Here is a 27793-nt window from a genome sequence, read left to right on the forward strand (position 1 = left end):
TTCCAGGGGTTACCACACAACATACCCAGGCAAGGGTTAACACAATATATTCCAAAATCCATTCCTATGGATTATACGAAGTGACAGCCACACACATTCGTTGTGGTTCCGTGTACCGATGATCAACCCACTCTTGTGGGCATAGGAGAGTTCCAAGCCTCAGCTGCGTCTAACTGAAGCTATCAGCTTTTCCAGTCTCTCTCTCTCTCTCTCTCTCTCTCTCTCTCTCTCTCTCTCTTTAGACTGGCCGACTGCCTGTCTGCAGATCGCTCTCTCTCGCTTATGGTTCAGGTCACAGTTGGCGCCGTTAGCCTGTGACTGACGTCATAGCCCCGCCTCCTTGGAGTCTGCGATCCCTCTGATCATCGACACTGTTCAGCAGTTGTTTGGGATTCGGCCGATCAATGTAGTGTGGTCAGCAAATCTAATCAGCAGATTGGAACCCGCCACTGCAGCCCCACAGTGCACTATGTACTGATTGCAAAGCTACGAAATTGCATGTGAATCGCCTCCCCTCCCCCAACTCCACTCTTTCTGCGTCAGCAGCAGACTGGGACATCTCACATCTCGCTGCCTCCGCCAGGACATTAAACTGTGAACAACTGTGGTCAGGGACTGATCTCTGGGGTACTCCAAATGCTACCTCCTTCCAGTCTGAAAACGACCCACTCATCCAGACACACACCACCGGCAGTTTATCGATCTCCAACGAAAAAGCCTAATCTGAGGGTCAATACCATTGCTGACTCTGAGTTTACCACCGTCAAATGCCAGGAGGGACATAATATTCAGAAATTCTCTAGTCACAGCCATGTAAATAAAATGTGATCTCTGTGGGTGTGTGGCGCATGCTCTGAACGCGAAGGAGACAGACAAACTGAGCCAAGTCACAGACTGATGAAGGGGAGGAATGATCCATTTTGATACACAGAGGGAAGCAGAGAGTTTGATATTGTGCCTGGTGCCGAAACTGCGGTCAGTTTGAAGATGAAGTATTATTCCTCCAAATTGTTTGGAGCTGTGACAGGGTTTTTATCAGAAGGCAACATGGAAACTAAAATTATCTGAGTTGAAATGTTGTCCTTCCCCTCATGGCATTGCATGGAGTAGACGTGTTTCTCGAACAGCTTCGTTCTTTTTAAGTTACTGAATCCAATCTGCGTTGATGTCTCGTGCTAAAACTTCTGGAAAAAAGAAGAGGATCATTCTGTGACTGTGGAAGCTATTGCGGAATTAATACGGAAAGCTCAGAGCGAAACGTCTGAACCACATTCGGATGTGTGTTTAAAGGTTACCACAGAGCTTAAACGAATTGAGATTCTGCTGCAGACTATTCAAAACACTTTGCAGGAACAGACTACTCAGATTCAGGAACATGAAGATGCTTTAACGAGACTCGATACTAAGACGGATGAGTTGGGGAAGTTCGGAGATAAACAATCGAAAATCGTTGAATCTCTAAGACAAAAGATTGTTGCCTTGAGAATAGATCAAGAAGGAACAATATACGAATTTTGGGTCTTCCTGAGTTGGTCGAAGGCAATCGACCTTCAGAATTTTTTGCAAAGCTCTTGGCTCGTATGTTTTCTGACGTTTTGGAGACTCCGCCTAGAATAGACCGGGTACACCGAGACCCAGTGTTTAAATCCTCTTCTCAGCAGAAACCTCGACCTGTGATCATTGCGTTTCTTGAAAAGAAAGGTTACTATAATTCGCCATCTCGTCGGTTAGGTATGATTAACTTTGAAGATGATAAGATAAGGCTGGTCGTTGATTATTTGCCCGGGGTATTAAATGAACGTTTTAAGTATAAAAAATAGTCATGGCTGAGTTATATAACAAAGGTTATAAACCTTCACTAAATTACCCCGCTCGTCTCAAGAACATTTTGAAAAATGAAATGTTGTCCTTCATTCACTGACAAGCTTTGTAAACTTTTAACAGTGTAGAAAAGTCAAAGGATCTGTGTATGGGAATCACAAACACAACAGCTCGTTAGCTCCGCTGTATCTGTCAGTTCACCAGCGCTTGAATGCCGCCGATCCTTGAATGTGGAGGCGGAGATGCTGGAGAAGACAGCGCCTCACTCGCTGCAAGGAGAGCTCGAACACGTGTCCATGTCCGTGATCTGATTGGATACATTGCCATGACGTTATAGCACCGTGACGTCATTCACTGACTCATTTCGGAAGGGGTTCATCCGGCCATCGCAGATACACCAACAGCTTCGCACTGGGATGCGGCCGTTGACCTGCTCCGTGTGTGCGAAGAGACTCATTCAGTTAACCCACCTTGTGATGCTCCGGTGAGTTCACAATAAATAGAGGCCACATTTCTGTCCGGAGTGAGGAAAGAGTTTTACTCAATCATCCCAGCTGCTGCAACACCAGCAACTTCACATCAGGGAGGAAGTTCAAATCAGCTCCGTGTTAAATGTTTAACCATCACGGTGACTGAAGGCAGCTGCAGGTTCATGAGGGCCTGTTACTGTCAGATTCTGCAGTTCTTGCGGCTGCTCATCGCACCCAGGACTGAACCCTGGTCACTGAGCATTGGAGGAGTCTGTTCTGCTGATGTTAGCCTTAAACTAGACTGGTGTTTAATATTGTGGATCTGTGAAAGATAAATCAGTCTGTATCAAATCCCGTGTCTCAGGTACTTACTGTCTCTACCACACTCACGATGCAAACTAGAGAGGCCACTCGGCCCATCTGGTCCCTGCCCATATTTCTGTTCCATATCAGTATATCAAAATCTACCCTTGCCGTTCCCCTCTCACTCTCCCTGAGATGACAGTTTGCAACTAGTCACCACTTCGTGGGATAGGAGATTTCTCTTGAATTTCATAGAACTATAGAAATCTACAACACATTACAGACCCTTTGGCCCACAATGTTGTGCCGACCATGTAACTTACTCTAGAAACTGCCAAGAATTACCCTACCGCATAGCCCTCTATTTTCCTAAGCTCCATGTACCTATCTAAGAGTCTCTTAAAAGACCCTGTTGTATCCGCCTCTACCACCGTCACTGGCAGTGCATTCCACACACACACACCACTCTTTGCTTAAAAAACTTGGCTCTGACATCTCCACTGTACCTACTTCCAAGCAGCTTAAACCTATTCCCCCTCGTGTTAGCCGTTTCAGCCCTGGGGAAAAGCCTTTGGCTACCCACACGACCAATGCCTCTCATCATCTTATACATCTGCATGAATTTCCTGCATGATTTTCTCCAGGCTGAATAAGACGATGAGCTCACTGTGGTTGTGACGTTCTTCAGGGCTCTGGACGAAGTTGGTTAAACTCCTTCTTCCCCGCTCTTTTCAAAGTTTTGGGTCATTTTCACCAATTTTAAAGGACTGTGCCTCAGACAGCTGGGTTGTTGCAATTGTTACGTACCAGCAGCAACAGATCACTAATGGAGTCTGGTTTCGATGTTAAAACCACTCTCATTAGTATCTGCTACAAATATAAAAGATTAAATGAAATAAACAGTAGTTTATTTGCGTATATACAGCTCCCGAACTCTCAAGCTTGAGAAACAATGCTTAAAGTCTTAAGATGATAAAGTGGAAAAGTTCAGTAATCCACGGAATAAGTGAGTGAGAGGAGAGATTTGTAAATCCACACGAACGTCTAGAGATAAGGCAATTACGAAGAATTCCACACACATTCCACGTTGGGTAAACGAAATAACAGTCGCCGAAGATCTTATCCGTCGATTCGTTCCGAAATCCACTTAGAAATATCACCAGGTGACAGTGGCAGGAATATCGTCTTCAAGTGGTTACCACAGAACACCCCGATTCCACGTAAGGGCCAACAAAAGTGATACCACAGGATACTGCAACAAATCCACACATATGGATTATACGAAGTGACAGTCACACACTGCGTGCCGATGATCAACCCAATCTTTTGGGCATAGCAGTGACAAGCTGAAGTCTCTCTCTCTCTCTCTCTCTCTCTCTCTCTCTCTCTCTCTCTCTCTCTCTCTCTCTCTCTCTCTCTCTCTCTCTCTCTCTCTCTCTCTCTCTCTCTCTCTCTCTCTCTCTCTCTCTCTTCCTCTCCCTCTCCCTCTCTCTCTCTCTTCCTCTACCTCTCCCTCCCCTCCCTCTCTCCCCCCTCTGTCTCTGCTGCAGCGCGTGTGTGACGTCACAGCCCCGCCTCACTCAGGCACTTAAAGCGTCACTCACAGTAAACGAATCTGCGATCTCGTAACACAATGCACCTCTAAAGTCTGACAGCAGACTAGCGAGTGAAACTTCGGTGCTGCAGAATCAGAAACCAAAGTGTTGCCAGCCTGAGTCAGGTCTTTGGGGCTCCAGAGAGAGAATGGTCTAGAGTTTACGAGGAGGAAGAGGAAGAGGAAACAGACCAGCAGGATATGGCTACAAAAGGAAGATCAGAAAAATTTGGAAACTGGTTGACCCAAAAAAAAAAGATACTGGTGGTAACCAAAAGATCAGGCAACAATTGTGGAGAGGAATAAATAAACAACTTTTAGACCGAGCCTCTTCAGCATACCTAGACTGTGTACTCCGCTGCTTAGTTGCTGCCTGAGCTGCAGAGTTCCTCCAGCATTTTGTGTGTGAGCGTCTCTGTATTTCCAGCAACTGCAGAATCTCCTGTTTTATATCTGCATTTTACTTTGGCATTAGATACACGTTGATATTGAGTACATTGTTTACATGAGCCGCTTTCTGCGTTAAAAGAGATGCAGATTTTTTCGATACACCCGAATAAAAATGAGGTATGGACATTGAACCGGTGCTTCAAGAAATGTTTAATGGCACCGTTATTACCCATAAGGCCCTGCGGTAATAATTTTTGTCAGGCACTGAAGAACTGATGAACTGCGCAGGCGTCAGGCTGATGATGTCCCCGAGTATCACGCATGCGTGCAGAACACAGAAGGCTTTGAAAATGTCGGTTGCAGGTAAGAGCGATTCTCTGTGTTTTTATCTTAAACTCCGACTTCGGGACGATTCCTGTGAATTTCTGACACCGTGGCCAGCAATCCCGGGACAGTCCTGCCCTCTTCCCTGTCTCTCAGCCCCACGATCCGTACACGAGCCCCGGGGAGCTTCCGGCTGATGAGGGAATGGGAACCGATGGATCTCTCAGACAGAGCTGAGCTCCAGCTATCTAAATGCAAGGATTAGGAACTCGGAGAAAGGGAACAAAACCCATCTGTGGACACTTTCTGGAGGTCCAAGATAGTCCACGACCGCTGGACTAAGTGTGTAAATGTAGGAGGGGACTATGTTGAAAAATAGATGTGCTAGATTTTCTAAAATTGACTCCTTCAACCTTAGGCCACAAACTTAACTATCACCCCTTTTATATAGGGAAAAGCAGTATAACATTAGATGATCATCACCATAAGATGAAAGTTTAAATCTTAGCCTTTGTTTTAAATTAACACTTAGTCTTTCCTGTGATTAGAAAATAGGAATCTTGGCTAAATTACCAGACATAAAGTATGGTGAGGTACAGTGCTAGCATTGTAGATTAGCAAGGATTCTACTTTGCGTTGGACTTCCAGAGCACACTTACTGGATATCCACAGGACAGTATTGTTGAAGACTAAGACAGTACTTTCAAATAGAATTGGAAAGGAAATGAGAGCTTTTACCACCTGGTCATTTGCCACCTCTTCTTGTGATTCTGCTCCTAAATGTGAAGACATGGAGAAGTGAGTTTAAAATTATGCCATCGAACTGGTTGTAAGAATGGACCACACCTATTGGTCCTCATTTGCTTTATTCAGAGCCTTGTCAATAGCATGAATAACTGAATAAACATTTCATTAGAATGGGGTGGATTAAACTGAATATATAGGATCTTTAAATTATACCCCTTCCCACTTATTATTTTCGCTGGAAAAGAGATGTTGAAATTCTAAGTAATCCTGACTAAAGTGTAATATGGTTTTAAAAAAAGCTCAAGGTCAAATAAGTGTGAGACATTTGTAGAGCATTTTATAGGAAGGGACATTAAAGACATTCATCATTCATGCTGATTTTTCCTCCCAGCACTGCCGCAAATACACAAACCACCCCACCTCCCTTCAGATCTACTCCGGGCTGTGGCTGATGAACCAGTCAAGATTAGCAGTTCACCATCTGTGGAAAAAATTGAGTCCAAATACCTAATAAGTTTGGGATGTGTATATTCATCTCCCAATTTATGATGTAGGAGCATTGATATTATGCTGCTTTGTATGTAAAATATACAATCCTCTTTGTTCAAATCTTTATTAGCTAGTGAACTTACAAGTTTGCTTCAGGGAGTTAAGCAATTTAATTTTAAACAATAGCATGAATTGATAAATGTTACCAATTTTAAATAGCAAAAAGTTTATAGTATTTTTTTTCCTGGGAAAAAGACTTTGGGTCCGAAGTTTGAATAGTGTTATGATGTGACTGCATTTTTATTGCTTTAAATCTACATTATACATTTAAGAATGCATTTTAGGTAGCTCAACACCTCATGCAGGTCAGTCAGGTATCTCTGCACCCTTTAAACTTGCACGTTTCTGTTTTCCAGATGCCTTTGAAACTTACTTTGACCTTATTTTCTGAGCTCCTTTTAAACTTGCAGGTTATGTGGAACACATCATTCTGTAACGTGATGTCTAAAAACAGTGATTTGGAAGTGAGGTATGATGTATTAATATGAGAACATCTAATAATACAGAAAATCTGCTAGTCCGACACACAAGACCCAATCATGGCAGGTTCACTAAGTTTTACTGTGGTTAGTCACATGATTGGAGGGCTGTCGCCTGAAAGTAATGATCATTAATCACCATCAATGTTACATAGTTCACACTAAAAATAAAAGCACAAGGGAGAAATCGGCCTCTGCAGCACCTTTTTTTTTTAGAGTGCTCAGTGGTTCATTTGAAATCAGGTCCAGAGTTTACCTGCACTTCTGATGGGAAATCTGTTGGATGTGTTTCTGACAAACATACACCCAAAAAATGTTATGAGTCAATGCACCGTGGATTGAACGCCAGCACTTTTGAACGGTGTGTTTCAGCCTATTCTGTTTCAATCTTTATGAAACGTGAAATAATCTGAAAGATCTAGAACTTGATCGAGGTCTAAAAGATTATGAGAGGCATAGACAGGGTGGATAGTCAAGTACCTGTTTCCCAGGGCACCAATAGCAAACACCATAGGGCATATGTATAAAATTAAGGGAGGGAAGTTTAGGGGAGACATCAGGAGTAAGTTTTTTTTACACAGAGGGTTGTGAGTGCCTGGAATGACTTGCCAGGGGTTGTGGTGGAGGCTAAAACATTAGGGGTATTTAATAGCCTCTTGGACAGGCACATGGATGAAAGAAAATGGAGGGTTACGGGGTAGTGTGGGTTTAGTTCTTTTTTTTAAGGTTTATATGGGCCGGCACAACATGGAGGGCTGAAGGGCCTGTACTGTGCTGTAATGTTCTATTCTATGGCTCTAAAATCTTTTACATCACCAGTTGAGAAAATCATCTTTGTTCTACCTCCAATCACAAAGAGGAAATCTGCAGATGCTGGAAATCCAAGCGACACACACAAATTGCTGGAGGAATTCAGCATTAGTACTCTTTTCCATAGATGCTGCCTGGCCTGCTGAGTTCCTCCAGCATTTTGTGTGTGTTGCTTGTTCTACCTCCTCTCGGTCTGCACTTTTCTACTGGTGAGAACATGCTTCCACCAATTCTGTCTGGCTACATAATGATATCAAACACCTTTGCCCTGGCCAACAAGTAGCTTTCACATCACAAATGTGCCAGACTCCAGTGAGGCAGACTACTGCCCTTCCCTTCATATTCATTGGCATTGCCATCACTGAGTTCACCACCGTCAGTCACCTGGGTGAGACTTCAGGGGAAATATTTATGTACAATACTGTGTGTATTGTTGTGATGCAAGAGTTGCTGGAGAATGTTCAAGTGGGAAGAAGTGGAGTGATATTTGGAAATCTGAAATTTAAAGCATTATTTAGGAAGAAGATCACAAATAGGTGGTTTGCCAAAGCTGTGGAGAGTAAATCCTTCATTAACCTGTTACATAGGTTGTATGAGAGAGCAGATGAACTCAATCAAGCCCAGAGCAGATTAACGTTCTTACTAACAGTGATTTGCTCGCTGTTGAAATGAATACCTCTCTATATAAAATTCAGTTTGCACATGTTGTAGTCACTGGGTAAAAATTGTACAGCACAAGATTTTTGCACACACTGGTCATTACAAGTTAGAGGGGACACTGGTGAGAAGGCGGGGAGACCTCCAGTGTCCCTGATGCCCTCACGTAGGTATATATCCAGCTGCTCTTTAAGGAGTTGGAGCTGGAAATGGATGAATTCCGCATCATCCAAGCGTCGGAGGGTATGATAAATATGAGATGAAGAGAGGTGAGTTGCACCCAACGTGCAGGACACCAGAAACTGGGTGAGAGTCAGGAAGGAGAATGAGGTTAAATAGCCATTGCAGAGTACTTTTGTTGCTATCCCACACAACAACAGGTGGACCACTTTAGAAACTGTTGGGGGGGATTACCTGGCAGAGGAAAGTCAAAGGGGTGATAGGGGATTTGTTAGTTAGGGGAACAGAACTAGAAGGGGACTAATATCCTAGTGGCAAGGCTTGCTAGTGCTCCCCTGTGGGGTGGGTGGTTAAACTAAAGTTGCAGGGAGGATTGGAGCCAGAGTGACAGAACAGATAGTGGAGAGGGTGAATTGAATTGAATTGACTTTATTACATACATCCTTCATATACATGAGTTGTAGAAATTTTTATGTTACATCTCTGTCTAAATGTGCAATGTGAAATTTATAATAGTTTATAATAAATAGTATGTACAACAGGACAGTCAGGATAAATAAAAGTACAATTGTATCAGCATGAATTAATCTATCAGAGGGCCTGGTGGAAGAAGCTTTCCCTGGGCCTGTTGGTCCGGGCTTTCAGGCTGTGGTACCGTTTCCCAGATGGTAGCAGCTGGAACAGTTTGTGGTTGGGGTGACTCTGGTCCCCAATGATCCTTTTTACACAGTGGCCCTTTTTACACACCTGTTTTTGTCAATGTCCTGAATAGTGAGAAGTTCACATCTAAATTTGTGCTGGGCTGTCCGCACCACTCTCTGCAGAGTCCTGTGACTTAGTGAAGTACAGCACCCATACCAGACAGTGATGCAGCCAGTCAGGATGCTCTCAATTGTGCCCCTGTAGAAAGTTGTTAGTATTTGGGGCCCCATCCCAAACTTCCTGAACCGCCTGCGGTGAAAGTGGCGCTTTTGTGCCTTTTTCACCACACAGCCAGTATGTACAGACCAGGTGAGATCCTCGGTGTTGTGTATGCCAGGGAACTTAAAGCTGTTCACCCTCTCAAGCCCAGATCCTGGGTCAGCCTGTCTCCATTTCTCCTGTAGTCTACAGCCAGCTCCTTTCTTTCAGTGACATTGAGGGCAAGGTTGTTTTTTTGACACCAAACAGATGTCGTTCAGACCTCAGGGCATGAAATTATGATATTGTAGCCATTACTTCGACTTGTCCTTAGCCCAACAGTCTGAGGGATTTCAAGGATCAAATCTGTAGGGAGATTGCGGACTATGCCAAGAAACAAAGGTTGATAAAGTGAGTGATTTTAACTTTCCATTTATTGACTGGACTCCTAGGCTGTAAAAGGACTAGATGGGGTAGAGCTTATCAAATCTACCTTAATCAGTACGTAAAATTCCCGATGTAGAAGTGTGCAATAAGCTATTGGGAAGTGATCTAGGGCTAGTGACAGAAATTAGTGTATGGGAAAACTTTGCATCTACTGATCATGAGATTCCAAGTAAATACAGAAAAACAGAGGCCTGGACCTCTCTTGAGATTCTAAATTGGAGAAAGTCCAATTTTTATGGTATTTGCAAGGATTTGACAAGCGTTAATTGGGACAGGCTGTTTTTTAGCAAAGGAGTATTGGTAAGTGGGAGTTCTTCAGAATTGAAATTTTAAGGGTGTAGAGTTTGTATGTGCCTGACAAAATAAACGTTGAATGGTAACTAGTGCAGGGAATCTTGGTTTTCAAGAGATATTGAGGCCCCGGATATCTCGTTCCTCTAAATGCCTCAGACTGTTGGGTGCAACCAAAACTCATTAATGACAACCTTTTCATAATTCCACTCCCGAACTCATCTGACTTCCCTTTAGTTGTCTTCTATTGGATTCTAAAAGCTTCCGAATGGTCTTTTGCTCTTTTGTTTGCCCTCTCCTCTGATCTTATGTTGGTTTTGGATTCTCATTTAACCCACGGTTGTGCCCTGCTGCCTTTCCAATGCTTCCACTTCTTTGGGATGTATCGATCACTCAGCTCTCGAATTGCTCCCAGAAACTCCAGCCATTGCTGCTCCGTTGTCACTCCTACCTTTTCCCTTCCAAACAAGTTTGGCCTGCTTCTCTGTCACAGAAACATGGAGAAGTTCAGTGGAGAAACAGGCTATTTGGCCCATTTCGTCAATGCCACAAAAACATTTAAGCTCTCTAATGCAACTACCTGCACCGGGATCATCACCCTCCATACCCCTACCATCCAGGTACCTGTCAAACTTCTCTTAATGGTGAAATCGAGCTCATATTCACCACTAGTGCTGACATCTCATTCTACACTCTCACGACCATTTCAGCAAAGAACTTTTCCAAATGTTCCCATTAAATTTTCACCTTCCCCACTTACCCTTGACCTCTGGTTGTCATCCCACCCAATCTCAGTGGAAAAAGCTGTTTGCATTTACCCTATCTATACCCTGATAATTTTGTTTACTTCTAACAAATCCTCAAAGCAATGTATAATTTCCTTGTTTATGTTTAGAGCCTTTTTTAGGTGTATAAGATGATGAGGGGCATTGAGTGTGTGGATAGCCAGAGGATTTTTTCCCAGCGTTAAAATGGCTAACAGGAGGGGGCATAGTTTTAAGGTGCTTGGAAATATATGCCGAGGGGATGTCAGGGGTAGGTTTTTTACACAGAGAGTGTTGGATGTGTCGAATGCACTGCCAGCAGCGGTTGTCGAGGCGGATACAACAGGGACTTTTAACACTCTCTTAGATAGTTACATGGAGCTCAGAAAAATAGAGGGCTATGCGCTAGGGAAACTCCAGGCAGTTTCTAGAGTAAGTTACATAGTCGGCACAGCACTGTGGGCCAAAGGGTCTGTAATGTGCTATAGATTTCTATGATTCTATGACATTCAAGGGAAATATCCAAACCCACGGAGTGGTGACTAGTAGTGAATAGTGGGAAAGTTACTGGAACGTATATGCAGGAACCGGAAATATAAGTATTTGGATAGATGTGGACTGATTAAAGATAGACAGCATGGCTTTGTGCATGATAGGCCATGTCTAACCAATCTTATAGAGTCTCTCGATGAAGTTATCAGGGAAGTGGATGAAGGCAAGGCAGTGGATGTTGTCTACATGGACGTTAGCAAGGCACTTGACAAAGTCTCATATGGGAGGTTGGTCAAGAAGGTACAGTCACTCAGCATTCAAGATGAGATAGTAAATTGAATGAGACACTGTCTTTGAGAGAAGCCAGAGTGTGGTAGCAGATGGTTGCCTCTCTGACTGGGGGCCTGTGTCTAGTGGTGTGCCACAAGGATCAGTGCTGGATCTGTTGTGGTTTGTCATCTATATCAGTAATCTGGATGATAGTGTGGTTAACTGGATTAGCAGATTTATGACCACCAAGACTGGTGGTGTAGTGAACAGCGAGGAAGTCTATCATGGCTTGCAGTGCGATCTGGACCCCCTGGGAAAAATGGTTTTAGAAATGGAAAATGGAATTTAATGCAGACAAGTGTGAGGTGTTGCACTTGGTATGACCTACCAAGGGAGGTCTTTCACAGTGACTGGTCGGGCACGGAGGAGTGTTTTAGAAGAAAGGGACCTGGGAATACAAGTCCTTAATTCACTGAAAGTGGTATCACAGTTAGATAGTGACGGAAAAAAAGATTTTAGCCCATTGGCTTTCATGAACCAAATACTGACAATAGATGGATATTATGTTGAATTGTAAAAGAGGCCTAATTTGGAGTATTGTGTGATGCTTTGGTCACCTACCTACAGGAAAGCTTTAAAAGAGATTCAGATATTTCAGAGAAAATTCACAAGGATGTTGCCAAGTTCGGAGGACTTGGGTTATGAGGAAAGATTGAACAGGTCAGGACGTTATTCATTGGAATGTAGAAGATTGAGGTGAGATTTGATTGCAAGCTGGCTTTCTCCACTGAGATGTGGGTGGGACTTCAACCAGTGGCCAGGGGTTAAGGGTGAAAGGTGAAATGTTAAGGGGAACATGAGTGGAAACTTCTTCACACAGATGGTCATCTAGGTTTGGAATGAGCAGCCATCCCGAGTGGTGCATGCGAGCTCGATTTCAACATTTAAGAGGTTCGTGTAGGTACCTGGATTGTAGGGGTGTGGGAGTGGCAGTTTAAATAGTTCAGCACAAGACTAGGTGGTCCAAAGGGCCTGTTTTTGTGTTGTACTTTTCTACAAGAACCTGAAATATTACAAAAATTCACTCTAACCCCTTTTAACAGCTGTGCGGACCAACCATTCATCTCAGCAGGAATTTTTTATATGGTGTTAAAACTATAGCACTTTCAGTTAATAATACATAAAAGAAAATCCAAGATGCACATCCACAAAGACAATTTGCGTGAGACTGTTCCAGTTACTGTGGGGCCAGGCACCCATGCAGCTCAGCAGGAACAGGGAATAATACCAATGGAGAGAGTCAAACGGAGCCAGGTCACAGATTGGAGACGGCAGAAATGCCCCATCCTTATAGAGACAGGAAGAGCATCAGAGAATTGATGGTCATTCCAGATACCAGCACTCTGCCCAGTCAGAAGATGATTTCTCTGTCCAACTTTCGTTGAACCTCACTGTAACAGTGTGATACCAGATCAAACTTTGGCAACTAAAGTAATCTCATCTGAAATGTTGTCCTAAACCCATTGATGGATTTTGTAAATCTTTTCACAGGATAAAAATGAGAAGGAATTTGTCACCGGGAATCTCAAACACGGCATGCCAGTTTTGCTGTCTCTGTCTGGATATTTAAGAAATGGAGCAAGAGATTCAATCGACCATCCTTCCTGCTCAGACTGTGGAGAGGGATTCAATTGGTCATTTGACCAAATAGCAAGCCTGTCATTTTACACAGGAGAAAGGCTGTTCACCTGTTCAGACAGTGGGAATGGATTCACTCGGTTATCACGATTGAAGGTACATCAGCAAGTTCACACTGGGCAAGGCCATTCATCTGTTCTGTGTGTGAGAAGGGGTTCAGTCGGTCTTCCCACCTGTGGACACACCAGTCAGTTCACACCACACCGGGCAGAGGCTGGTCATCTGTTGAATTTCTGGGAAAGGAAATCTCAGTTATCTGACCTAATGGCTTACCAGCGAGTTCACACTGGGGAGAAGCCGTTCACCTGCTCAGTCTGTGGGAAGGGATTCACTCATTTATCCCAACTACAGAGTCACCAGCGAGTTCACACTGGGGAGAAGCCATTCACCTGTTCAGTCTGTGGGAAGAGATTCACTCATTTATCCCAACTACAGAATCACCAGCGAATTCACACTGGGGAGAGGCCGTTCACCTGCTCAGTCTGTGGGAAGGGATTCACTCAGTCATCCAACCTACTGGTACATCAGCGAGTTCACACTGGGGAAAAGCCGTTCACCTGCTCAGAATGTGGGAAAGGATTCAGTGACTTATCCAGCCTACTGAGACATCAGCGAGTTCACACTGGGGAGAAGCCGTTCATCTGCTCAGAATGTGGGAAAGGATTCACTCAGTCATCCCAACTACTGAGACATCAGCGAGTTCACACTGGGGAAAAGCCGTTCACCTGCTCAGAATGTAGGAAAGGATTTACTGATTCATCCACCCTACAGAGTCATCAGCGAGTTCACACTGGGGAGAAGCCATTCACCTGTTCAGAATGTGGGAAGGGATTTACTCAGTTATCCCACCTACAGAGTCATCTGCGAGTTCACACTGGGGAGAGGCCATTCATCTGCTCAGACTGTGGGAAGGGATTCACTCGGTTATCCACCCTACAGAGACATCAGCGAGTTCACACTGGGGAGAAGCCGTTCACCTGCTCAGAATGTGGGAAGGGATTCACTCAGTCATCCCACCTACAGAGTCATCAGCGAGTTCACACTGGGGAGAAGCCATTCACCTGCTCAGTCTGTGGGAAGGGATTCACTGAGTCATCCCAACTACAGAGTCATCAGCGAGTTCACACTGGGGAGAAGCCATTCACCTGTTCAGAATGTGGGAAGAGATTTACTCAGTCATCCCAACTACAGAGTCATCAGCGAGTTCACACTGGGGAGAGGCCGTTCAGCTGCTCAGTCTGTGGGGAGAGATTCACTCATTCATCCAGCCTACAGAGACACCAGCGAGCTCACACTGGGGAGAAGCCTTTCATCTGCTCAGAATGTGGGAAGAGATTCACTGAGTCATGCCAACTACTGAGTCATCAGCGAGTTCACACTGGGGAGAAGCCGTTCACCTGCTCAGTCTGTGGGAAGAGATTCACTGATCCATCCACCCTACAGAAACACCAGCGAGTTCACACTGGGGAGAAGCCATTCACCTGTTCAGAATGTGGGAAGAGATTCACTCAGTCATCCAGCCTACAGAGTCATCAGCGAATTCACACTGGGGAGAGGCCATTCACCTGCACAGTCTGTGGGAAAGGATTCACTGATCCATCCACGCTACAGAGACACCAGCGAGTTCACACTGGGGAGAAGCCATTCACCTGTTCAGAATGTGGGAAGAGATTTACTCAGTCATCCCAACTCCAGAGACATCAGCGAGTTCACAATGGGAAGAAGCTGTTCACCTGCTCAGAATGTGGGAAGAGATTCACTCAATCTTCCACCCTACTGAGACATGAACGTGTTCACACCGGTGAGAAGTTGTTCAATTGCACAGAATGTGGGAAACGGTTCACTCTGTCATCCCACCTTCTGGAACACCAGCGAGTTCACACTGGAGAGAGGCCATTCATCTGCTCAGAATGTGGGAAGAGATTCACTCGCTCTTCCACACTACAGAGACATCAGCGAGTTCACACTGGAGAGGAGCCATTTACCTGCTGAGAATGCGGGAAAGGATTCACTCAGTCATCCCAACTACTGGCACACCAGTCAGTTGTTATGAATCCCTAGGTTTTGTTTGCTGTGGACTGTCATTTTAAGAGAGAGAGATTAAGAAGGTGAATCAGTCTGACTTGCAGCTTGTTTACATCACTCCCAGCTTGTTTATTTTTAACTGAGGACACAGACACTCAGAGTTAGACGGAGATGAATGAGGAAAAATGGAAGGATCGAAACAAGGGAAATAGGTGCCAAGGGTCACTGTTTGGAATTTTCCTATGCCCACAAGTGTGGGTTAATTATCGATTCAGCGTACATCGAATGTGTGGTTGTCACCTCGTTTAATCGATAGGAGTGGATCTGATTTGGGGTATCCTATGAAGACCACCGATGTGTTAACCCTTGCCTGGGTGTGGTGTGGTAATTCATTTGAAGACGATACCCCTTGTGACAAGTCACTTTGGGTGATAATTAGTATGTGGATTTGGAAGGATGACAGATAAAATCTACAGTGACTGTTCTCTTGTTTTACCACCATGGAACATGTGGAATTCAACATATTTGCCTTCCCTTGACATTTACCCTGGATTACAAATATCTCTCTCATCACCTATTCTGTGGTTGAACTGAACATTCATACTTTACCTTCTCAAGACTCCAGACGTTGTTTCCGCCAAGCTTAATAGTTTTGGATTTATATTTACACACATATATACACATAACACTGTTAACTTTAGTTTATCTTGCTTAAGTTACTATATTATAAGTAGATTCTAATAAAGATAGTTTTAACATCAAAAACAGACTCCAGGTGTAGACTCCAAGAGGAAATCTGCAGATGCTGGAAATTCAAACACACACAAAATGCTGGTGGAACACAGCAGGCCAGGCAGCATCTATAAGGAGAAGCACTGTCGACGTTTCAGGCAGTCCTGACGAAGGGTCTCGGCTTGAAACTTCGACAGTGCTTCTCCTTATAGATGCTGCCTGGCCTGCTGTGTTCCACCAGCATTTTGTGTGTGTTGTGCCAGGTGTAGTCTATTGGTGCTGATTCGTTTCTAAAGCTTTACGATTCATAACAAAATTGGGGCCTGCATCCGGGATATGAACAGCTATGGGGGCGTAGTCATTAATTATCGATTTCATTGGGGAAGTCCCTTTTGATTGATTTGTGTGTGGAAAATCAGCAGCGGATGCTGATTGTTGTTTGGAAGCGGCAACCTCTGAGGCATTAGAGGATGCCAGACGGATTGAGTTGTTGAGTTTTGCTAGAAGGTTAAAATGTGCTATGTTGAAATTGACAATGAGGAGGGCACAGTTGCAGAGGATAACAGCTGAACATTATATATCTGAGGGTATGTTTAAAGTGGAGGAGTTGGAGGTGTTTCCTGAAAGTAAACCTAGTGAGCTTGAGCTCCAGTACGAGTGAGAAAAATTAAAGATGGAGGCTGCGGAAAGGCAGAGGCAGTTTGAGGCTATAGAGGCAGAAAATCTGAGAGGAGGCAGAAAAACAGAGGGAGGAAGCAGAAAGACAGAGGCTATTTGAGCTGGAAAAGATAGAGTGGTTGCAGCAAAGGGGTCTAGCGTTAGACTCTGGTGATAAGTTTGAGGCCAGTCAGGATATTAAATTGGTACCTCCATTTGATGAGACAGAGGTTGATAAATACTTCCAGCATTTTGAGAAGGTTGCTTAGAATTTAAAGTGGTCAAAAGAGGGTTGGCCTATTCTCTTACAATGTGTGATTAAGGGGGAGGCTTAGCAAGACTATTCTGTTTTGACAGTTGATGAAGCAGATGATTATGTCCTAGTGAAACAGGCTGTGCTCAAAGCTTACGAGTTGGTCCCAGAATCATACAGGCAAAAGTTCAGAAATTTGAGGAAATCTGTGAACCGGACATATGTAATTTGCTTATGAGAAGTCTGTGTGTTTTGATCGCTGGTGCACATATATGGTGATGATAAATATATGATGATTTTAGTAGCTTGAAAGAGTTAGTTTTAATTGAAGAATCCAAAAGGTGTGCTCCTGATGACATAAAGTCATATTTAGATGAAAAGGATGCTGCCACGTTGCAGGAGTCTGCTAGATTAGCAGGTGAGTTTGCTTTAACTCACAAGGTTAGGTTTACCCAGAATAAGAGCTTCCAAAAGAGTGCCAGGGATCACCAGGGTAAACCAGAAATTACAGCTGGGACTAGTGACAAGAGTAAGGATGAAGGGAAGCAGTTGAAGGAGAAATTTTCTGGTCATACTTGTTACTATTGTAAGAAAGCTGGTCATATGATGGCTAATTGTTCTATCCTGAATAAGAAAAAGGAAAAGGAGGCAGTCCCGAATGCCTGTGTTCAGTTTGTTGAAGCACCTATAAACCCACAGGGTTCTGAACATTCTGTTGAGGCTCAGTTATGGACTGACCGAATTAAGAAGACTTTTGATCATTTTATGTCAAATGGGTTTGTATTATTAAAGGAAGGGTCAACCCAAGTACCAGTGAAAATTCTTCGAGTTACTGGGGTTACTCAGTCACTTATATTAGACAGCATTCTAAAGTTTGGTGATGAGACTAACACTGGTGAGGTAAATCTTATTAAAGGCATTGGGGATGGCATGGTTTCTGTGCCATTGCACAAGGTAACTTTACTGTCAGGGTTGGTTTTGGGACCTGTTAAAATTGGATTATACTCCAGTTTACCATTGGAAGATGTTAGTTTGCTGTTAGGGAATGACCTAAAGTTGTTCCTGCAGTGCTGTTGACAACTAAGCCAACCACGGACAACCCACAGATGGATTTTAACATTTATCATTCCTGCCCAGTAACTCAAAGTATGGCTAAAAAGTCTGCCGACGCAGACGGTTCTGTGCAGCATGACTCTGATACCCCTGATAGCCAAAATTGGGATTCAGGTTATGATGACTTGTCAGGGACTTTTCTGCCTTGATTGTTTCAATCAGGAATCAGGTCATAAGTCTGATGAGAAAGATTTATCCCTGTGTAGGAAGGAATTTATAGCAGAACAGAACCAAGACGCTGAGATTGAAGCTTTAAAGGAAACAACTCTCTGAAATGATGAGATTAAGAAAGTGCCAGTAGGGTATTATCTCAAGGATGGAGTGATAATAAGGAAGTGGAGGCCACCTGCTATACCAGCGAGTGAGGAATGGGAAATTGTTCACCAAGTTGTAGTTCCTAAAGTTATAGGGCTGAAATTTTAACTTTGGCCTGCAGTGTGCCATTAGGTCGACATTTTGGAGTGAATAAAACTGTAAACAGGATTATGAAATAATTCTACTGGCCTAATTTGAGGAAAGATGTTGTGACCTTTTGTGGAACCTGTCACACTTGTCAAGTTGAGGGTAAACCGAATCAGGTCACGCCAGTAGCCCCACTCTGGCCTATACCTGCATTCGGTGAACCCTTTTTAACATTTATAGTGGATTGTGCTGGCCCATTGCCAAAGACTAAAGCTGGCCATCAGTATCTGCTAACTATTGTGTGTACTGCATCCAGATTCCTAGAGGCAATACCTCTCAGAAATGTTAAAGCTAAAACTGTGGCGAAGGCTTTTACCAAGTTCTTTACTTTATCTGGTTTACCTAAAGAAATCCAGTCTGATCAAGGAAGCAATTTTACATCTGGATTATTCCAGCAGGTAGTTTATGAACTGGGAGTGAAACAAATTACATCGTCTGTGTACCATCCGGAATCACAAGGGGCTTTAGGAAGATATCATTCTGCTCTCAAAACAATGACTCAGTCATACGGTGTTGAAAATGGAAAAGACTGGGATGAAGGAATAAATTTGCTTTTGTTTGGAGTAAGAGAGTCGGTACAGGAATCACTGGTCTTTAGTCAATTTGAACTTATATTTGGTCATAGAGTGAGGGGACCTTTGACCTTGTTAAAGGATCAGTGGATTGATGGGGATGTACTTGTTAACTTGTTAACTAAACTTTGTTTAGAAGTTCAAGAATAAACTACACCAAGTCTGTAGTCTAGTGAGACAAAACTTAAAGATTTCTCAAAACAAAATGAAGTGTTGGTTTGATAAGTGGGCTTGAGAAAGAAAATACCAGGTGGGAGATAAGGTGCTTGCCTTATCTCCAATATTGATGAATCCACTTCAGGCGAAGTTCAATAGACCGCATGAAATAGTCTCTCAAATTAATGATCTGAATAATGTTATTAAAACACCCGACCAACGTAAACTAACACAGGTGGTACACATAAATATAATAAAGCCTTAATTTGACAAGCAGGCACCATCTGTGAGTGTTGTTGTCAAAACATATGAATCTGGCAAACCTGAGAATGAAACAATTGACTCGTCTGACAATTTTCACAAACCAGACATGGTCCCAGTTAGGCTAATGAACTCGGTTGTTCCAGAAAACATTGATAACAAGTTGTCTCATCTGCAGCCAAAGCAACAACAACGGCTGAAGGAATTAATTCTGAAGTTTAAAGATTTATTTTCCGATGTTCCCAAGCAAACCACGGTCGCAGAACATGATGTAGATATTGGTCAAGCCAAACAGATTAAACAACACCCATATTGCATGAACGTCGAAAAGTGTAAATTGGCTGAGCAAGGAATTGAATATATGCTGGATAATGGTATTATTAGTCCTTCAGCATCAGATTGGAGTCACCCTGTGTTATTGTGCCCAAACCTGATGGTAGAGTTAGATTTTGCACTGATTATGGGAAGGTAAATGCAGTAACAAAAACAGAATCCTATCCTATCCCTAGGGTGGATGATTGCATCAATAAGGTTGGAAAAGCTAAATGTCTTACAAAGATTGATCTGTTGAAAGAGTATTGGTGTGTTCCATTGACGGACAGAGGTAGAGAAATTTCTGTATTTGTGACACCATCTGGGTTGTATGAATACAATGTTTTGTCTTTTGGAAGGAAAAATGGTCCAGGATCATTCCAGAGAATGATTGATTCTGTAATTCGAGGGTTAGAACACACAGATACCTGTATTGTTGACTTAGTCACAGGGAGTGACACTTGGGAAAAGCATATCTCTGCAGTAGAGAAGCCGTTTGACAGGCTTTCTCAGGACAACCTTACAGTTAGTTAAGAGTGAATTTGGCCATGCCACTGTGACCTGTCTTGGCTATGTTGTTGATCAAAGCAAGTTGGCTCCTGTTCGGGCAAAAGTCCAGGCAATTTCTCAAGTTTCTATTCTGACTGCTAAGAAGGCTCTTAGAAGGTTTCTGGGAATGGATGGATATTACCGTAAGTTGTGTAAGAACTTTGCTGCTATCGCTCTTCCTCTGACCAATCTCCTGAAGAAGGGTGAAAAGTTTGTTTGGACCGAGCCTTGTCAGGATGCATTTGATCGATTGAAATTTATTATTTGAGATTAGGCCAATCAATGTAGTGTTGTCAGCAAATTTCATTAGCAGATTGGAGCTGTGGGTGGCAACACAGTGTCATGGGTGCTCATAGAGTAAAGGAGGGGGCCAAAGAGACAACCCTGTGGGTTATGTGTCCTGAGGGTCAGAGAGACACAGGAGATGGATCCCACTCTTACCACCTGCCGGCGATCTGACAGGAAGTCCAGAATCCAGCTACACAAGGCAGGGTGAAGGCCGAGGTTTCTGAGCTCCATGTCGATACTTCACGCCTTTGTATGGCTACTGCTCTGCCCATGACTGCAAGGAACTGCAGAGAACTATGGAGAACAGAGAACATCAGAGAAACAAGTCTCCACTCCATGGACTCTTCCAACACTTCCCCTCCCTCGGAAAAGCAGGGCATGTACACAAAGAAGCTCATAACCTGGACATTCTTGCTGCAAACCCGCTCCCACATTGGCGGAGAGATACAAAAGCCATAAAGTGCGTAACACCAGGCTGAAGGATGGCTTCCTGTCTGCAGTTATAAGCCAAATGAATGATAAAATGAACTCGACCTCACAATGTAACTCGACGTGACCCTGCACCATATGTCTATCTGTACTGCACTTTCTCTGCAGCCACAATGCTTTGTTACAGTGAGTGTTTTGTTGTATATCAGCTCAATGTACTGCTGCAATGTATCGATCTGTGTGGATGGTACATCAGGCAAGATTTTCACTGTAGCTCAGTACGTGATGATAATAAACCAATTCCCCATTTTAATTGTATGGAAATATTAGACAGACTGAGCTTCTGCTCTGGAACCACAGAAGGGAACTGAACTGTTGTCTTTCTGAGGAACGCAAATAAGTAGAAAAGGCTTTAATCTCTCATTACGATCTGCGGTAACTGGGAACAGGTGACCGGTGGTGGGTCTCCCATATCAATACCAGAATCAAGTTTAATAGCACCGGCATATGTCATGAAATTCGTTCAGCAGTAGAACCTAATTTTTAACCATAGATGTTAACAATTGTGATTTAATATAAGAATATAAATATCACATTGTTAAATTATATAAATAGTGCAAAATGAAAAAAAGATGTAATAAACTATTTTAATTGTGCCGACTGTTTGACTGACTGGGTTGTTGCTTTGGAAGTAGTGGAGTGAAGCTTAACTGAACTGTACACATTTATGAGAAGCTCAGATAATTATAAAAAGCTAAATTCTCACATAAGTGGGTCAGACACCCAGAAACATCGGCAGCACTTCAGCAGGTGAAAACAGTGGAATGAAACATGCTGAAAATATTGCCGAAAAAAAACATATTGTCCACCGACAACGACAGGACGTGACCGATCCGGACCTCACTGTCTTGTCTGAACGGGGAAAGATGAAGCTACACGTACACGTAGAGCAGTGACCCGCAGATGCTGCAGATCTGCGGAAAACGTGAACAGGAAACGGGATCACATGGCCGCTTTGGTCTCTCACCCCCAGACAGATGTCCATTTACCCACTACTCTGTGGAAAGAAGCAAACGCCGCTCAGATCTCCTCTCACCTTAAATGTATTAGACATTTCAAACCCCAGGAAAAATATATCGTCTGTCCACTCTATTCCTCTCGTAATCTTATAAACGTCCATCCAGTCTCACCCCAGCCTGCGCCGCTCTGGAGAAAACAACACAAGTTTGTCCAGCCTCTCGTTATAGCTCATGCCCTCTAATCCAGACAGTGTCCTGGTAAACCTCTTCTGCGCCGTGTCCAAAGCCCCAACATCCTTCCGAGAATGGGGGCGACCAGAACTGTATGAGACACTCCAGATGTGGTCTAACTAGTTTTATAAAACTGTGTTACGAACTGTAGCGTTTTAGAAACGAACCAGCAGCAATAGAGTTCACACTGGAGTCTGGTTTTGATGTTAATACCATTATCTTTAGTAGTATCGACTTATAATATAGTAACTTAACGAAATAAAGGAAAGTTAACAGTGTTAAGTGTATATATGTGTAAATGTAACTCCCAGACTATCGAGCCTGAGGGTACAAAGCTCAGAGTCTTGAGATGGTAAAGTAGGAAAGTTCAGTATTGCACGGAATAAATGATGGGAGAGAGATATTTGTAATCCAGGGTGAAATGTAGAGAAAAGGCGGTTACTTCAAAATAACCGCCGTCGAAGTTCTTATCCGCTGAATCCGTCCACATACGAGTTCTCAGCGAAAGTGACCTGTCACAGGAATACAGTCTTCCAGGGGTTACCACACAACATACCCAGGCAAGGGTTAACACAAGATATTCCAAAGTCCACTCCTATGGATTATACGAAGTGACAGCCACACACATTCGTTGTGGTTCCGTGTACCGATGATCAACCCACTCTTGTGGGCAGAGGAGAGTTCCAAGCCTCAGCTGCGACTAACTGAAGCGATCAGCTTTTCCAGTCTCTCTCTCTCTCTCTCTCTCTCTCTCTCTCTTTAGACTGGCCGACTGCCTGTCTGCAGATCGCTCTCTCTCTTATGGTTCAGTCCACAGTCAGCGCTGTCAACCTGTGACTGACGTCATAGCCCCGCCTCCTCACGCCGGCGCTCTTAAAGAAACAGTCACAGTACGACCGCAGGCTCGTAACAGCCGCAACACAACTTCCCGACTTTTGAACTCAATGCTTCAACTAATAAAGACAACCATGCCATTTGCCTTCTTAACCACCCGATAAATCTGTGCTGTCTCTCTCAGGGAGCGATGAACTTGGAGTCTAAGATCCCTCTGATCATCGACACTGTTCAGGGTTTTGCATTTAACAGTGTACTGTCTCATACATTCGACCTACCGAGCTGCCAAGATGATCATCACTAATCAAATCTCACTGAGATTTCTCAGGTCCTGTTGAATTTATTGCCAAGTGCACAAGTACGGGAAGGTACAAGTACAGAGAAACACTGACTTGTGGCAGCATCACAGGCAAGTACATTCAGTTAACACACGGAACACAAATTATACGATTCTCTGTCAGTAACAGTCTATAAATATGTTTTATGTCATTACCGATATTTAAAATACATTGTGTCATGATCAATATTAAAATGTACATTTTGTATCAATAACAGACTTGGAAATGTTGAATTTGTTCCCTGTCTCCATTCCTCCTGTAATCCACAACCAGCTCCTTTGTTTTTGTCACAATGAGGGAGAGGTTGTTTTCTTGACACCACTGTCTCAGAGAGATGACTTCTTCTCTGTAGGCTGCCTCGTTATTATTTGGGATTCGGCCGATCAATGTAGTGCCGTCAGCAAATCTAATTATCAGTTTGGAACCCGCCACTGCAGCCCCACAGTGCACTATGTACTGATTGCAAAGCTACGAAATTGCATGTGAATAGCCTCCCCTCCCCCAACTCCACTCTTTCTGCGTCACCAGCAGACTGGGACATCTCACATCTCGCTGCCTCCGCCAGGACATTAAACTGTGAACAACTGTGGTCAGGGACTGATCTCTGGGGTACTCCAAACGCTCCCTCCTTCCAGTCTGAAAACGACCCACTCATCCAGACACACACTACCGGCAGTTTATCGATCTCCAACGAAAAAGCCTAATCACCTACTCCTGAGGTTCAATACCATTGCTGACTCTGAGTTTACCACCGTCAAATGCCGGGAGGGACATAATAATCAGAAAGTCTCTAGTCACAGCCGTGTAAATAAAATGTGATCTCAGCGGGTGTGTGGCGCATGCTCAGAATGCGAAGGAGACAGACAAACTGAGCCAAGTCACAGACTGATGAAAGGGAGGAATGATCCATTTTGATACAGAGAGGGAAGCAGAGAGTTTGATATTGTGTCTGATGCAGGAATTGTGGGCAGTTAGAAAATGAAATCTTGTTCCTCTAAATTGTTTTGAGATGTGACAGTGTTTTAATCAGAAGGCACCACGGAGACTAAAATTATTTCAGTTGAAATGTTGTCCTTCACCCACTGACCTGCTTTGTAAACATTTAACAGTGTCGAAAATTAAAAAGATTTGTGTATGGGAATGTCGAACACAACAGCACGTTAGTTCCGCTCTATCTCTCAGTTCACCAGCGCTTGAACACAAAGTACACTGCAGATGCTGTGGTCAAAGCAACACGTAAATGACGCTGGAGGAACTCAGCAGGTCGGGCAGCATCCGTGTAAATGAGCAGTCAACGTTTCGGCCCGAGACCGAAGATCGAGATCTACAGCTTCGCACTGGGGAGCGGCCGTTCACCTGCTCCGAGTGTGCGAAGAGACTAATTCAGTTAACCCACCTTGTGGTGCTCCGGTGAGTTCACAATAAATAGAGGCCACATTTCTGTCCGGAGTGAGCAAAGAGTTTTACTCAATCATCCCAGCTGCTGCAACACCAGCAACTTCACATCAGGGAGGAAGTTCAAATCAGCTCCGTGTTAAATGTTTAACCATCACGGTGACTGAAGGCAGCTGCAGGTTCATGAGGGACGGTTACTGTCAGATTCTGCAGTTCTTGCGGCTGCTCATCGCACCCAGGACTGAACCCTGGTCACTGAGCATTGGAGGAGTCTGTTCTGCTGATGTTAGCCTTAAATTAGACTGGTGTTTAATACAATGGATCTGTGAAAGATCAATCAGATTTTATCAAATCCCGTGTGTCAGGTACTTATTGTCTCTATCACGCTCAAAATGTACACTAGAGAGGCCACTCGGCCCATCTGATCCTTAACCATGTTTCTGTTCCATTTCAGTTTATGAAAATCTACCCCTGCCGTTCCCCTCTCACTTTCCCTGAGATGACAGGTTGCAACTAGTCACCACTCAGTGGGATCGGAGATTTCCCTTGAATTTCATAGAATCATAGAAATCTTCAACACATTACAGACCCTTTGGCCCACAGTGTTATACCGACCATGTAACTTACTCTAGAAACTGCGAAGAATTACCCTACCGCATCGCCCCCTATTTTCCTAAGCTCCATGTAACTATCTAAGAGTCTTTTAAAAGACTCTATTGTATCCGCCTCTCCCACCATCGCTGGCGGTGCATTCCACACACACACACCACTCTTTGCTTAAAAAACTTAGCTCTGACATCTCCTCTGTATCTACTTCCAAGCAGCTTAAACCTATTCCCCCTCGTGTTAGCCGTTTCTGCCCTGGGAAAAAGCCTCTGGCTATCCACACGACCAATGCCTCTCATCATCTTATACACCTGCATGAACTTCCTGCATGATTTTCTCCAGGCTGAATAAGACGATGAGCTCACTGTGGTTGTGACGTTCTTCAGGGCTCTGGACGAAGTTGGTTAAACTCCTGCTTCCCTGCTCTTTTCAACGTTTTGGGTCATTTTCACCAATTTTAAAGGACTGTGCCTCAGACAGCTGGGTTGTTGCAATTGTTACGTACCAGTAGCAACAGATCACTAACGGAGTCTGGTTTCGATGTGAAAACCATTATCTTTATTAGTATCCACTCCAAATATAAAAGATTAAACGAAATAAACAGAAGTTAACAGTGTTGTGCGTAGATATAGCTCCCAAACTATCAAGCTTGGGAAACAATGCTTAAAGTCTTATGATGGTAAAGTAGAAAAGTTCAGTAATCCACGGAATAAGTGAGTGAGAGGAGAGATTTGTAAATCCACACGAACATGTAGAGAGAAGGCAATTACGAAGAATTCCACACACATTCCACGCTGGGTAAACGAAATAACAGCCACCGAAGATCTTATCCGTCGATTAGTTCCGAAATCCACTTCGAAAAATCACCAGGTGACAGTCACAGGAATATCGTCTTCAAGTGGTTACCACAGATCACCCGGATTCCGGGTAAGGGCCAACAAAAGTGATACCACAGGATACTCCTGCAAATTCACACATATGGATGATACGGAGTGACAGTCACACATCCGTTGTGCACTGCGTGCCGATGATCAACCTAATCTTCTGGGCATGGAAGAACTCCACCCCATAGAAGTGGCAAGCTGAAGTTCCAACAGCTTGTGTGTGTGTGTCTCTCTCTCTCTCTCTCTCTCTCTCTCTCTCTCTCTCTCTCTCTCTCTCTCTCCCCCCCCCCCCTCCCCGCCCCCCGCAGTGTGTGACTAGCGTCACAGCCCCGCCTCCCTCAGGCACTGAAAGCGACACTCACAGTAAACGAATCTGCGGTCTCGCAACACAAGGCACCTCTAAAGTCTGACAGCAGACTAGCGAGTGAAACTTCGATGGTGCAGAGTCAGAAACCAAAGTGTTGCCAGCCTGAGTCAGGGCTTTGGGGCTCCAGAGAGAGATGGAGTGTAGAGTTTACGAGGAGGAGGAGGAATCAGACCAGCAGGACTTTGCTACAAAAGAAACAGTTGGAAACTGGTTGACCGAAAAAAATGATGGTTTATTTCTGCAAAATACTGGAGGAAATCAACAGATCCGGCAGCAAATGTGGAGAGGAATAAATAGACAACGTTTAGACCGAGCCTCTTCAACATCCCTACACTGTGTACTCCGCTGCAGAGTTGCTGCTTGAACTGCAGCGTTCCTCCAGCATTTTGTGTGTGAGCGTCTCTGTATTCCCAGCAACTGCAGAATCTCCTGTGTTTTATATCTGCATTTTACTTTGGCATTAGATGCACGTTGATATTGACTATATTGCTTATGGGAGCCGCTTTCTGCGTTAAAACAGCTGCAGATTTTTCTATACACACTATAAAAAAAATGAGGTATGGACATTGAACAGGTGCTTGCAGAAATGTTTAATGGCACCCACATTACCCATAAAGTCCTGCGTTAAAAGATTTTGACCGGCTTTGAAGCACCGATGAAATGCGCAGGCGTCAGGGCTGTGACGTCTCCGACTATGACGCATGCGCGCAGTACACAGAAGGCCTTGCAGATATCGTTTGCGGGTAAGAGCGATTCTCAGTCTTTCTATCTTAAACACCGTTTTCAGGGCAATTCCTGTGAACTTCGAAAACCGTGACCTGCAATCCCAGGACAGCCCTGCCCTCTTCCCTCTCTCTCCGCCCCACGATCCGTACACGGGCCCCGGGGATCTTCCGGTTGATGAGGGAATGGGAACCGATGGATCTCTCAGACAGAGCTGAGCTCCAGCTATCTAAATGCAAGGATTTGGAACTCCGAGAAAGGGAACAAAATCTTTTACATCACCAGTTGAGAAAATCGCCTTTGTTCTACCTCCAATCACTAACAAGAGAAAATCTGAAGATGCTGGAAATCCAAGCAACAGACACAAAATGCCGGAGGAACTCAGCATTAGTACTCTTTTC

The 27793-nt window shown here is 44.0% G+C and overlaps 1 protein-coding gene across 3 annotated transcripts in view; it reads left to right on the forward strand.

Annotated features, from left to right (window-relative positions):
* LOC140720923 (uncharacterized) overlaps positions 1-27793 on the forward strand; it is a 443642-nt gene that overhangs the window by 395437 nt on the left and 20412 nt on the right. The window contains exons 1-2 of one of the 3 annotated variants that reach the window (XM_073035772.1): positions 13319-13902; positions 14071-14342. In XM_073035772.1, coding sequence (XP_072891873.1) covers positions 13451-13902; positions 14071-14342 — 724 coding nt within the window. In that variant the 5' untranslated portion in view covers positions 13319-13450. Of the gene's footprint in view, positions 1-13318; positions 14995-27793 lie in introns of those variants that run through there. The other 2 variants (XM_073035771.1, XM_073035773.1) reach the window with 2 other exon arrangements.

This window comes from Hemitrygon akajei, unplaced genomic scaffold, assembly GCF_048418815.1.
Source record: "Hemitrygon akajei unplaced genomic scaffold, sHemAka1.3 Scf000048, whole genome shotgun sequence".
Taxonomy (NCBI): domain Eukaryota; kingdom Metazoa; phylum Chordata; class Chondrichthyes; order Myliobatiformes; family Dasyatidae; genus Hemitrygon; species Hemitrygon akajei.